At 55.9% G+C, this 13340-nt stretch overlaps 6 protein-coding genes across 6 annotated transcripts; 3 read left to right on the forward strand and 3 right to left on the reverse strand.

Annotated features, from left to right (window-relative positions):
* Positions 1-31: 31 nt before the first annotated feature.
* F5Z01DRAFT_26059 (uncharacterized protein) lies at positions 32-819 on the forward strand. Its single transcript, XM_046258583.1, has one exon. The coding sequence runs from the start codon at positions 187-189 to the stop codon at positions 739-741; it is 555 nt and encodes a 184-aa protein (XP_046123044.1). The 5' UTR covers positions 32-186; the 3' UTR covers positions 742-819.
* A 2256-nt stretch (positions 820-3075) lies between these two features.
* F5Z01DRAFT_669850 (uncharacterized protein) lies at positions 3076-4413 on the forward strand (the record flags this gene model as incomplete). The annotated part of the gene is made up of 5 exons (XM_046264480.1): positions 3076-3240; positions 3310-3673; positions 3731-3848; positions 3902-3969; positions 4022-4413. The coding sequence occupies 5 exons, from the start codon at positions 3076-3078 to the stop codon at positions 4411-4413; spliced, it is 1107 nt and encodes a 368-aa protein (XP_046123045.1).
* Positions 4414-4771: 358 nt separating this feature from the next.
* F5Z01DRAFT_614670 (uncharacterized protein) lies at positions 4772-6707 on the reverse strand (the record flags this gene model as incomplete). The annotated part of the gene is given in 2 exon segments (XM_046260827.1): positions 4772-6523; positions 6540-6707. 2 exon segments carry the CDS (start codon positions 6705-6707, stop codon positions 4772-4774), a joined length of 1920 nt encoding a protein of 639 aa, XP_046123046.1.
* A 312-nt stretch (positions 6708-7019) lies between these two features.
* On the reverse strand, positions 7020-9189 carry F5Z01DRAFT_26149 (flavin-binding monooxygenase-like family protein). The gene is made up of 3 exons (XM_046258592.1): positions 8722-9189; positions 8331-8668; positions 7020-8278 (listed from the first exon to the last, which is right to left on the reverse strand). The coding sequence occupies exons 1-3, from the start codon at positions 8974-8976 to the stop codon at positions 7333-7335; spliced, it is 1539 nt and encodes a 512-aa protein (XP_046123047.1). The 5' UTR covers positions 8977-9189; the 3' UTR covers positions 7020-7332.
* Positions 9190-10232, forward strand: F5Z01DRAFT_642381 (uncharacterized protein). Its single transcript, XM_046262632.1, has 3 exons — positions 9190-9433; positions 9485-9727; positions 9786-10232. Exons 1-3 carry the CDS (start codon positions 9421-9423, stop codon positions 10127-10129), a joined length of 600 nt encoding a protein of 199 aa, XP_046123048.1. The 5' UTR covers positions 9190-9420; the 3' UTR covers positions 10130-10232.
* On the reverse strand, positions 10233-12996 carry F5Z01DRAFT_642383 (ankyrin repeat-containing domain protein). Its single transcript, XM_046262633.1, has 5 exons — positions 12456-12996; positions 11593-12402; positions 11189-11547; positions 11024-11136; positions 10233-10977 (listed from the first exon to the last, which is right to left on the reverse strand). The coding sequence occupies exons 1-5, from the start codon at positions 12714-12716 to the stop codon at positions 10349-10351; spliced, it is 2172 nt and encodes a 723-aa protein (XP_046123049.1). The 5' UTR covers positions 12717-12996; the 3' UTR covers positions 10233-10348.
* Between the last annotated feature and the right edge of the window lie 344 nt (positions 12997-13340).

Below are 13340 nucleotides of genomic sequence, written 5' to 3' on the forward strand. Positions count from 1 at the left end.
TGGACTGCCGCTCTGCCTGAGCTTCTTTGAGAGAATCAAAAGCAAAGTCTCCATATACGCGACAGGTCTGTCACATTGTGGGAGAGGCAGTCGTCGCTCACCAACAGCCACGCGCCCAATCGTGACACCACAGCCAGCTGTACCAGCACCGTTGTGGAACCAGCAAATCTGCTCTCAGGAGTCAACATGCATACGGTCCATCCCCTGTCGATTGTGACTTCACTTCTTTGCTGCGTGGTGATGGAGGATGTCGAGACGAACGGACGCCGCATGCCAATGACATGGAGCCTGTTCCCATCACCCGAGTGGACCGCCTCCAGTCCTCTCCCGCATGCAATCCTCGCACGGGACGGACATGGCTGCGCTCCACGGTTTCTGTCTAATAGCAGGGGAGAGTTGCTTGTGCAAGCCATATGTAATAAAGGGCCGCGGCCTGCGTGTGTGGCACGTCGACCGTCACCACCAGAGTACGCGGGCCTAATCACAAAGGCAGCTGTTGACGATTTGGGATGGGTGAATCAACGCGCTACCGCTTCACACAAGCTGGGCAGCCACACCACAAAGAAGAACCCTGGTGTCGAGCTGGACCCTAGGCCTGTCGTTCATGTTGATGGCTTGCTGCCGATTGTGGAACCTGGTACGTGCACGCTGAGCATATACATCTACGCTGATGGAGGCATGAATCAATTTAGCAGAGGACTGAAGATCCCTTTCATCTTTGGACGTTTGAAAGGGACGTGATGGAAAATCGTATCATCACGGTGATGAACGCAGTCACTGTTTGCCGCCAATTTCAAATCCTGACACTGGCAATGTCTGGCCCCCAATAGATCAACGAAGATAACGAGTCACCTCCAGTCACCTTGCGTCCTTGCCGTGAATAGAATCATCAAAAATTCAGCAATCAATATCACATTCACTGCCCATCCATCCGCCTGTGTCCAGGCAATGCTTGGCTGCGGGTGATGGGATAATTAACCCCTGCCTGCAGCCTGACACCAACGCCGCTTTCAACGCCAATGCACGGAATGCGTTGACAGAAGACGGCTGTCTCGCAGGCTAATATTGACAGATTGAGCCATACAGCGGCGCATATTGTTGGATTTATTTCAGTCCACAACACCGGGATGCGTCTTCTGCATATCCGTGCCGACTTGCCCCTGGTTCCCCCCCCCCCGCTCGGGGGGGGCCTGTCGACGCCTCGGCCCTTGACGGGTGTGAGGATCAACCAGGACAGGCATCTCATCACCGAGCTTCGTTTCTTGTTAACAGGTCCCTGGCAGGCCGCCCCGCAGACTGCAGTGCTGGTCGACTGGCGATGCGCGCAGTCTCTTGGTCATATGCCTGACGACTCGTGCGCACGCGCAAGAATAGGGAGGCATGACTGGGCAATATCTGCAGTCATCGACTGGAAAAAGCAACGGGCGTTTCGAAAGCGGCGTATCCACTGGCCCGCCAGTCGGTGAGTGGACTCTCTTGCGGTTGTCGACACCTGATATATGATAGAATGATGGGCCGACCATTACGTGCGTGCGGCCGACACGGCCAAAAGCATTTGTTGCTCTCGAGAGAAGAGATCAGGAGAGTCTAGAGGGGCATTTGACTGATGGTAAGTAATGTTGTGCTTCGTTTGAATCGGTCGAGTTCATTTACTCATTGAACGGGTGCCACGCATCTTCCAACTTCATCAACGGCTACGCGCATATAATTACGACAAAGTCGACATGTTATGCTCTGTCGCAAGTGTTGACCATCACAAATCACCGCCACCGGTTGAGCCAGCAGTATACATACAGATGAGACTTTATTGAGTTACGGCGGCTGAGCTGACAATAACACAAAATCGATATCTGATAGATCCCGGATGCAGACACAGCTGAGACCCAGTCGCGTGCAGACATGTCCATTACATACGTACATGTGCATACTCGGCTCGGAGATGCAGATGCCCAGCCTGAAAGCAGCGGAAAGCAGCGGACGGTCCCTGTCCCGCCCGTACGTCCGTGGCCAGATCCTGCGCTGGAATCTCACACAGCACAAGCACATCAATGTCGACGCGAGTCGAGCCGCAGCAGCAGCTGCCCATCTCAACGTGGTTCGACTCACCCCCACGACGGCCAGGCACAGTACGAGACACAGATGACTCCTGTCACGTTTCCTCTGTACAGACACAGTGTAGGTGCCGCCGTCACAGTGACACCTCTCGGGCCAGACATGTGCATGGACGTGGGACGTTCACTCGTCGATCGATTGAGGACTGGTCCTTGCCGCGTTGCACATCACACATATACGATGGCAAGGGATCCGCAGGCCGGACGTAAGACTATCCTTTCGCTCCCGTTACCGATCCCCACACTATCCGGGGAGCTTGATGTTTCGACGCGATAGGTTGCGGCTTGGGCTTGCGGGAAGGATACCCCTGACTTTGACCCTGATGTTTGACCCGTCGCAGGCGGATAGGTGTTAGCTCCCTTGCTTTTCCCAGTCTGCCTACATATGCTGCTCCACGAAAAAGATCATCGTAATCTAGCCCAAGCCAAAGAGGCGCCCCTCTGCCTTGGTCTCTGCGCAGATCTGTACTACACGTCAGGCGTCAGAGGATCCAGTCTCTTACACTCTTTCTTCATGTGTCTCTCTCCACTTTCTGGTGATCTCCATGCCGAATGGATCTATCCGTCCAGCGGCGTCCCGTTGTCATCTCAGCCGTCTCCATTCATCTCGCTCGGCCCCCCTTTTTTTTGCGTTGTAGCCGCTGTGCAGCTCGCTCGCTTCTTGTGCTACATTCGGCAAGCCATTGACAGAGTCCAATGGCACCCGAGTGACACTCCCTTTGTTATATCTGATAAAATCTTTCTATCCTTTCTTTTCCACCTCTTGTTGGCGTTTGGAGGCGAACTTGACGTTTGCTGTTATCATTCTGGCCTTTGTCACGGGCTGACATTTGAGTCTATTTGAAGGGCGTCGAGTCCTGTCTGTCTGTCTTTTTTGCGAGGACTATAGCCTTCCTGCAACTACTGGCCCGTGCCTCATCCATTATACGTTCCTTCTTTGTTTGCCATACCTCGACCAGCAGCAATGACGCCGCAACCTGACTCGTATGGTGGCCGTGGGCCGACGTTGAATGCGGTTCTCTGGACGGAGACTGTTGTGGCGGCCATGTTTGTCTTTGCGCGGTGCTACACTCGACTCTTCATTCTGCACAGCGCGGGATGGGACGACTTCTTTCTTGTCTTGACACTCGTAAGTGAAGCCAGCAACCAGCCTCCGTCTTTGGCAGGTCATAGTACATGTAGATACTGACTTGGGCAGCTGTTGCTCGCAGCATACTCGGCGTGTATCAGTGCCGGCACTGCGTATGGCATTGGCCAGAAGCGCGCTGACATTGACCCTGCCGACTATGCGCAGGCGCACATGTTCGAGATTATCGGGCAAGGCGTCTGCATCTTCAACATTGCCATCAGCAGGGCGGCGGTCGCCTTCCTCCTGCTGCGCGTCGTCAACCGCCGCTGGCACAAGACCTTCATCTGGGCCTGCATAGGCACGAATTCCATCCTGGCCGTCTTTTGCACCATTGCCGTCTTCATCCAGTGTCTGCCTATCCAGGCTGTCTGGAACTTTGAAGTCAAGGGCAATTGCTGGCTGGACTTTGCCAAGATCGGGTTGACCACGTCTGGTAAGCTAGCCTAGACCATGACCCTTTCCTAGGACCACGCTGACCATTGAATGCTAGCTTATGCCGTGTGCATCGATTTTGCTCTCGCCATCATCCCCTGCTTCATTGTTTGGGAGCTCAACATGAAGATGAAGGACAAGATCATCACCATCATCGGCCTGAGCTTGGGGGTCTTGTACGTCTCTCTGCTTGGCCTCAGGGAACATGAACCGAAGCTGACCTCGACAGTGCCGGTATCTGCGGTATCTTGCGCACGACTGCTCTTACGAGCTTAAAGTCGTTCGATGAATATATCTGTACGTCTGTCCGAAACACCCTCCCACGTTCAGCCTCGCTAACATTCCGCAGATGACACCGTCGACATGCTCATCTACTCGGGCACAGAGAACTTCGTCTCGGCCCTGTGCGCCTCCATCCCCGTCATCCGGCCCCTCTGGAACAAGGTCGTCCACGGCTACACGACCCGCGACGGCTCCTACCCCGAGCGCAGCTACCAGCTCAGCGACCACCCCAAGAACGAGGACCTCTCCGGCAAGATGAACTCGCGCGGCCCGGGCCCCGAGACACGCATCTACGCCAGCGCCTTCAACCCCGACAATGCGAGTGACGAGACGATCCTCCGCGAGGGCAAGCACAATGGCAGGACGACTGTGGTGGAGGGCAACGACATCTTCTGCGAGACGGAGATCTCGGTCAAGTCCACAAACGACATGCACTCTTCGTCCTCGGACAGGGTCTAAGCGAGACGTACACAGCAGACGACCTTTTATGGATGTGGGATTTTCCTTTTCTTTCAGTCTACTGTACCATGGGCGGCACGTTTTGACAGATTTTCTGGTAAGGGGAGGGCGGCTCTTTGACAATTATTGTATCTTGGGTGGGCGGCTTTTTGGCATTTTTAGCTTGTTCTTGTTCTTTCTAGAGAGGCAACGGAACCAACCACATCATGACGGGTGAGAGGCACACACAGAACTGTTTGGGCGGCTTGTTCGTTTTTGTTTGGTCTACAGCAGCAGTACGCGGAATCGATGATTGATACTTGTACAGGGCTCGAGTGCTGGCCTGGCTCTACATTTGTCTAAGTCACGTACCTAAATCTTATAGTTTTGACCGGTGTGTCTTCTTCTCATAGAGCGATACTTCCACCCCCTTGATCCCGCCGTCCTTCATCACACGCCTCAGGATCTTGCCACTGGGGGATTTCGGTATCTTGTCGACAAACACGATCCCACCCCTGAGCCACTTGTACTTGGACGTCTGCCGCTCCACGAGCAACCGCAGACGATGCGCGAGAGCTGTCAAGCCATCTTCACTGACAATGCCTTGATTAGCTGCGACGACAAAGGCACGGGGCCACTCTGTCGCTTCACTAGCATCGTAGGTCGCGACCACGCCCGCATCAGCCACCTCGTCGCTGCTGCAGAGGATCGCCTCAAGCTCAGCGGGTGGGACCTGGAACGCTCGCACTTTGATGAGCTCTTTGATCCTGTCACTGATCCTTAGCGTGCCAGTGGCATCCAGAGCGCCAATATCGCCCGTGCGGAACCACCCGTCATGCGTAATCGCCGCTGTCGTCGCGGACGTGTCAGGCTTGTCTTCGCCTCCCGTGAACGCGTTCAGGGGTAGATACCCGATCATCAATCCCGGGGACCTGATCAAGATCTCGCCCGGCTCATCCATCGGCATGACCTGCTCGCTCTCCTCGGGGCGAGCAATCTTCAGCTCCACGCCCCAGTGCGGTCGGCCCGTGTCGTCGCCCTTGTCTACATGCGCAAGACCAGGCTGCACGGTCACGCCGCCGGCTTCCGTCAGCCCGTAGCCCAGGCGGATGCGGAAACCGAGGCGCGAGTGGACTTGGGCAACGACATCGTGACCCAGCGGGGCGCCGCCCGTCACGCCGGCCACGAGACTCGAGAATTTGTTCCTGCCCTGCGCATCGCGCTTTGCGTACGGCTCGACCATGGGCGACTTTGCGAGGAACACGGCGATCGGGGGTGCCATGTGCAGATAGGTGATTTGGCGCTTGGGGATAGCGGCGAGCATCTGGTCTGGGTTGAAGGAAGCCATGGTGTACACGGTCGAACCGGTGGGGATGGCGACCAAGAACAGATTCAGCAGGCCATAGACGTGGAAGAAGGGGACGAAGCCGAGCCATCGCTCATGCTGTGCCCGGTAAAAGTCGGCGTCGTGCCAGATGGACGCGACGGAGAAGTTGAGTGCGTGGTGCGACAGCATGACGCCTTTGGAGCGGCCGGACGTGCCAGACGACCAGAGAATGATGGCAGCCCGTGCGGCCGGGTCGAACTGACGCGGCTGCTTGATGCCCGTCGGGGTCTTCGCCAGTAGCCTCGTCCAGTCCTGCGAGGAGGGTTGCGTTGGCAGCGCGGGATAAGGGTCCTGGCCCACATTGACGGGGTACACAGGCACACTGCGGGCGAAAGCCTGGTCGTTCTGCTGATCAAGTGCACTCTGCATGGCCTGCAAGCAGCCTGTAGCGGTGATAATGATGCGTGGTCGAGAGCTTTGCAGGACCCATGCCAGCTCCTTGTCCGTCAGCGATGGGGAGACCAGCGTGGTGGTGAGGCCTGCGGCGAGCACGCCCAAGACAGTGGTGGCAAAGGGCAAGCAGTTGGGCAACTGCACCAGGACAATGGGCGCGACTTGGGGAGCAGCGCATCTTGGTGTTGGAGGCAGGGCGTGGACATTGTCTGCATCGAGTTGATGGAGGCTCTGCAGGCCAGCTGCGAGGCGCAGAGCATCACGTCGTAGTTGTCTCCGCGTGAGGGTCCGGTCGTTTTCAATGTCAGAGAGAGAGAATTGCCAATTGGGAGGGGGCAAGCTCACCAGTTGCTTCGTCGATGAAGACGGGACGCTCGTCCTCAACGTTGGCTATGCGGTTCTGCGCTGGAGTGAAGCTGCTCTCTGTCGCAAAGGGGCTGCTAAAGAGCCAGTCGAAGACGCTGGCTGGTGCGAAGCTAGCGTAAGTCCACGACCCAGCATATGCCAGCTTTGAAGCCGGCGCCGTCTCTGACATGCTTGTCTCGCTCCCACGTGCTTGCTCGCGAATGGGGATGAATTGGCAACGGCAGCCTCTGAAGTTGTCTTCAATTGAACACCAAAGAGTCGGCCTGTTGAATTGATGTCGGTGAAAAGACACAGGTGAGCGAAGCAGGCAGGGGAGCGGATAAGATCCCAGTACGCAGTGAGCACGCCCACAGTACTGTCTTGATCACTAGACTACATGTAATTATCCGGGTGTCGCCAGCCGCCCCCAGTCAGGGACGGACCAGACATGGGCTTGCGGGGATTTAATACCCCACGTCTTTCGGCAATGAGGGCGGGAGTTGGACTCGAGCTTGAACAAAACTGTCATTAATAATGGTGAGAGCTGTATCCTGCCTCGGTTTACCTTAGCGTGCCAGAAGCCGTTGTGTTGGCTGGATATTTGTTGATCTTGTTGGTTGTACGGACACACGTCTGACAGATCCTTGACCCCAAGTTGATCAGCTTGAAGTCTCAAGCGGTTACAGGATATGAGTATCATTCTGGATGCTCAGCGACACAAAACTTGCCTTTCCCAATCGTCTGTATTTTGTCCTCACGCTTCTGTCTTTCTTTCCCACGGCTTCGCGACTCGTGTTACAGGGTAAGCCCCGCCCCTACAGGCTCACCCCCTTATCACGCACATCGTGACCCCTTCCATTGAGAAGCCACTTCTCGGCCTCGACAATCTTTGCCGGTAAATGCATGCCGACGCCAAAGAACACAAATAACGCCCACTTCCACCGGAACGGGTTGAACGCCACGCAGAACACAAACCACCACACGAGCTCGAGGTATGTAAAAAAGTCAAACGCCCCCGTCGGACTGGACATTTTGAGCACCTTGGTCATGTCGATCCAGCGGCGCATCCAGAAGCCCCTCGGCCGCGTGAGAGGATCGACGAGGAACATGAGTAGGATGCGCGTGTAGATGCCAATGTGCCAGTTGCCCACCGAGCCGATCGCTGCGACGTACGTGCAGTTGATGGCACTGACAGACGGGTGCTGGGGCGGGAAGGTCTGCAGGTACCAGTTTGGGGGATCGTACGGCTCCTCAAAGACGTCGTCGGGCAGAAACGAGAGCGAGGGCCGGCTGAAGCCCGTGGCCAGCACGACAATGTCCGCTTCCACCAAGGTCTCGTGGCCCGGTCCACCTTTGGGTACCCCCTTGGCCCGACGGTTGACCGTGACGCCATTCGCCTCAAATTGGACAATGTCGCCTCGTATCCATTCGGCTTGCCCCTGACGCAGCTTCTCCATCACGTCCGAGTTCACCATGGGCGTGTCCATGAACAAGCCCTTGTCACTGGGCGCGAGGAACTCGAGGTCGCGGTAGAAGAGCTTGCGCAGGAGAAACTCGGGGACGAATGACAAGATGGTTTCCTGGCCGAATATGTTGAGGGACAGAAGAGTGTCGACGAAAATGTTGCGCGGGATGATCCATTTGTCGGATCGGGAGAGGATGGACGTCTTGGCCGTGCCTTTGGCGGCAGCGAACTCGAGGGCCTCAACGGCGGAGGCGCCACCGCCAATAATGGCCATTTTCTTTCCCTTTGCCTGGATTCTACGCGGGTCAGCATTGACATGTATGGGAAACGAATTTCTGCTCGACTCACCCATCGAGCTCCGACGAATGGACAATCTTGCCCTTGAACTTCTCCATGCCCTGCATGCTCGGCCTCTTGGGGGCACCACATGTCCCTACGGCCGCAATGAGGCCGTCGAAGCGACCGTTGGAAGGATTGTTGATGATCCACCGGCCTTTTTCGTCTTGGTATGTCTTTTCCACCTTGAAGTTGAACCTGGTCTTATCCTGGAGACCGTAGCGCCTCCAAAGATCGCGGACCGCCTTCAGAATCTGGGACTTGTCGGGATATCCACCCTGCCACTGAACGGAAGGGTGGAAGCGATACATGACACTGTGGATCTGCAGCCCGGACGTGTCGTTCACTTTCTAAATCCAAATTAGCATGGACGTGTGGGACATTGTGAGGAGCGGGAACGTACTGTCCAGATGCCACCGACGCTGTCCTCGGTACCCCGTTCGAAAATGACAACATCGAATCCATGGCCGACACAATGCGCCGCGGACGTGACGCCTGTGATACCAGCGCCAATGATGGCGATCTTGGGCCTGTCCAGCTCGTTGTCCGACTTGGGCGGGTTGGGCGAGAGCGCTTTCGCGATGAGGTACTGCAATACCTGATAGATGAACACCAGAGGATGCAGGATGGGATTCTGGAACTCCGATTTGGACGCCATTTTCTCAGACTAATATCTGTGAGCCGGATAAAAGGATTGAACTGGCGAGACACGAAAAGCGCGCCAGAGAAATATCGTTGATTTTTGTTTACTTATCTGGATAGCTCGGAACGTTGGGTGGAGTTGATCGTGACGTCAAGCTTGCGAGATTTCACATGCTAAAAGCATTGGGTGGGATTCTACGACCAAAGCTCCTCTCACATTCTCCATGTAGGTACGCATGTCCTAGTCTAGTCCCGAGCTATTGACAATCGACAATTGCAAGTTGGGAAAGAAATTGTCGCGGAGGCACGTCATTGCGCTGTCTATCACATGTCAACGCCCACCACCCTCCTCCAAGATCATTCATACGACTTTCCTCGCTGATCACCACTCACTACAACTACTCGAAGAGAACCATCGACGCAAGTGACAGATCACTTGAAATTGCCCAATTGACTCACAATGGAGCACCCAGGTGCGCTGTCGCGCCCGCCCTCACAATTCCCCATCACTAACACGAACTCAGTCCGCGAAATACCAGAGGTCATCACCAACCTCACAACAGGCTCCCCAGAGGTCCAGTCCCATACTCTCCAAACATACTTCACATCCGACGCCAGCTTCACGCATCCATTCTGCCGCGTCCCCTCCCTCCGCAAGGGCACAATCCCTCTCCTGCACTGGGTAGACTCGCGATGGCTCATCCTGGGTATCTATCGGTGGTACAGGACCCTCAGTCCCAGTATCAGCATCAACATCGACTCAGCAGGTAAAGTACGCCCATCCCGACTGTGCCCACCCCCCCCCGTCAATTGACAAGTACGCAGTGTTTGACCAGAAAACCGGCCTCCTCTACGTCACAATCAACCAGACATTCGCCCTCTGGTTCGTCCCGTTCTACAAGGCGCCCGTCCGGCTCGTCAGCGTGCTGCGCCTGACGCAGCGCCAGCAGCCGCCGCCGCCCAGCAACGCCCACGCGGCGGCCATCGACCACGACAAGGGCAAGTACTACATTGCCAGCCAGGAGGATCTGTACCAGGTCAACGACTTTATCAACTTTCTGATGCCTGGCTTCGGGCCGGCGCTGTGGTGGCTCTGGCAGGTCTTCAGTGCGCTCCTCTGTGTTGTCGGGTCGCTGGTGTTCCTGCCGCTGTATTTCGTCATGAATTGAGCGCCAGGCGGATGTCTGTAAGGCATCTTTGCGAGGATAAAGATACCGTCCAAGTAGTGGTAATGGTGCCATGCGGACATGGTAATGATATTAATATAAATATAGGCCAATTGCCGTCTCGTCGTTATTCGTTTCTCTCTCTCCAATCAATGCAATCAACCAGCGCTTATTGTCCCCGCCGAAAAGCCGTCAAGTATGCAGGTGCTCTTGTCCTCGCCACTACACCTCTTCGGAACCAACAGCTTCATAGCCTTCCCTGCCTCGTCGTCCCAGGTTCATCATAGTCGGACTCTCATACATCATGGTGTAGTCGACGCGCTCCCCACCCAACGCCGCCACGCCATTCTCTCGGCGTCCAAAGACAGGCGCAGGGTCGCACCAAAAGTCCTTACAATTGGCAATGAGGCCTCGGCTGTAGGGGTTCTTCTTCTGCTTCCTCTTGCCGCCGCCGACGGCACCGCGTCCGGCGATGGTCTCAAGGAAGGGATCGATACCAAGGAGACGGCCCCATTGCTTGATTTTGCCACCCTTCGTCTTGTGGTTGTGGCCTCCGACGCCAGCGCCGCCGGGCGCGGAGACAGACGGATGGTTGGGATCCAGCGGGTGGCCGGTGGACGTGAATGCCAGACCGCCCACACTGTCGTGCACGCCGTACATGTTTTCGTAGGTGGTCATGGCCCGAGCGACCTGGAAGGACTGTGTGAAAAGCAGCATGGTGACCCAGGTGAGTTGCAGTGTGGCCCAGATGGAGAGGATTATGCTGTATGCGTCGGCGTTGACAATCTTGCAAAGGTTGTCGCTGAGCATGTTGCAGCTGTCCGAGGCAGTGGTGGAGATTGTGGTAAAGTCTGTTCATGTCAGCCAGGCTCTCTCAGTATCTGTTGTGCTACCCACAATAATACAAGAGCCAATCGTAGGACATTATGCCAATCGTCAGGCAAACGAGGTAGACGAAGAAGTGGCGGTGGTTGTTGACTCCCACGCAGTTGTAGACCCAGGGGCAGTGGCTGGTCGTCGTTAGCAAACAGGTCATTCTCGGCGCTTGTGCAGTGGACATACTGGTCGTGCTTGGCGACACAGCGCTGGCAGGCCTTGCAGTGCTTGCTTCGCAATGGCGTCCTTATCATGCATTGCACGCAAAAATTGAATTCATCATACTTCCACGACTTGAGCAAATCATCAATCACCGCCTTCTGCTCCGCGATACCGTTCAACTTGGGCACGAAGCCAGGCTCAAACCGCATCGAGGCCACGTAGAAGTAGGTCGTGAGGCCTAGGAAGGTGGCGAATATGATGTTGAGGATATAGTGCGTACCGCCAGCGGTGTCGGCACCCGTAGTCGTCGCAGGCAGGACGACAAAAAGCCAGTTGATGCCTACGAGGAACAGGGATCCCGCGAAGATACCGGTGAGCCAAGGCTGCGGGGGTCAGCATAGGTATGTACGAGGGAGCACAGCACGTACAGTCTTGTGGAACGCTCTCATAGTCGACGGCGCATACTGCAGTACTTGCTGCGCCAGATATTGTATGCTGAACCCGACAAAAATGGCCAGCGGTATTCCCAAGAACACCGGGGAATGCGAGAGGACCATGATCATCGCCCATACGAGCAGGAAGGGCATGAGAAAGGTAAACCTCAGCACGAAATTCCTCTTGTCCTGCAAGAAGTAGGTCGCGCCCGGCCATGGCGGCATCACAGGCTGGCCATCTTCGTCGTAACCACACTCCCTGAGCGCAGAGTGCCACGCCTGGTCAGTGCCCAACTCCGTGGCGGTCATTTCTGGCGTTTTGCCCGTCTCGGTCTTGGCAAACCGGTCTGCGCCGTACTCAATCAGCTTCATCACACACATTGGATTGCCCTTAACCAAGGCCCAGTGCAGAGGAGTGAAGCCCTGTTCATCGGTGCCGTGGACGTCGGCACCCCAGCGCAGGAAGACGTCGACGCACTGGGGGAACCCCTTGTATGCCGCCCACATGAGCGCGGTGTGGCCAAAGCTGTCGAGCACATCGACGGGGATGCCCTGGTGGAGGAGCAGCACTATCAGGAGAACATTGCCATTAAAGGTCGAGATGTGTAGTGTGTTGTAGCCCTGGGCGTCGGTGATCAGGGGGTCGGCGCCGTGTTGTAGCAGGAGGTTGACGGTGTAGTAATGGCAGCGCTGCGCGGCCCATTGCAGAGGCGTCGCAACAGACTCGCCGCCCTTTCGGTTGATCTCGGCCCCGTGTTCGATGAGGAATTTGCACATGGCATACTGGTTGTTGATAGCAGCCCACTATCAGATTTGGTCAGCTTCCACAAGTCGAGCTTACGCGACAGCGGTCCTACGTGTAACGGCGTGATGCCTTCCTCGTCTGTATATGTGGCGTCGTAGCCGGCGGTCTCGAACAATCTCTCCATGCCTTGGATATCCCCAAGGCGCGCGATCTGCATAATGTCGTCCTGCCCATCCTCCCGGGCGGCGAGCTGGTCGGAAGCCATGGTGCCCATTTCCATGTCACTATTGAGCTGAGGCGCCGCGACGGAGGCTTTGGACGACGGCTGGCGCGGCGCAGCTTGAGAGCTGGCTTGGGTAGGAGAGGGGACCATCAATGTCGCTTTGGCGGAACAGGTTCGCACGCGGTTCGTACAGCGGCTTGGGGCAGCAGTAGGTCGGTCCAGCAGCAGATTATTGATATACAAGGAATGTACAATGCAATACGAGCATCATAATATGTGCAAGCGAAGGTTGGTGCAAGCGCCGGTATGATAAATGTCAGCCAGACGCTATGCGCATGCAGAGGAGAGAATGATGATCCGACAGGAGTCGAAATTTCGTCTCGAGGTCAAAGCTGGTAGGAAATTGAGAATGACGACGCGGCCTGTCGTGGAGTCGCTCCTTCCTAAGCCCAGAGCGCAAGGCGAGTCCCCTGCCATTTGTCCCAAAGTGGCTTAGCTCGGGCTCTTCCGCCGGGGTGCCGGGAATTGGCACATCAATGGCTTCGTAAGTTTTGGCTTTAACTATGCCTGCCACTGCCTAAAGGCTTTATGTTTGGAAACATACGCGGCAAGACGAAAAGTAATGCGACTATGATATTGACTAGCAAGACTTGCGGTGCAGTGGCTAGCTTGTGTTTCTGTTCGGCCACAGAAAGTGATTCCTAGCGTCTACAATTCCATCCGGCATCTTTAACCGGTGACTGCATTGTCGAGGGTGGCACCAATGTTGCAGAA

Source organism: Emericellopsis atlantica (genome assembly GCF_019669845.1).
Source record: "Emericellopsis atlantica unplaced genomic scaffold F5Z01scaffold_1, whole genome shotgun sequence".
Lineage (NCBI taxonomy): Eukaryota > Fungi > Ascomycota > Sordariomycetes > Hypocreales > Bionectriaceae > Emericellopsis > Emericellopsis atlantica.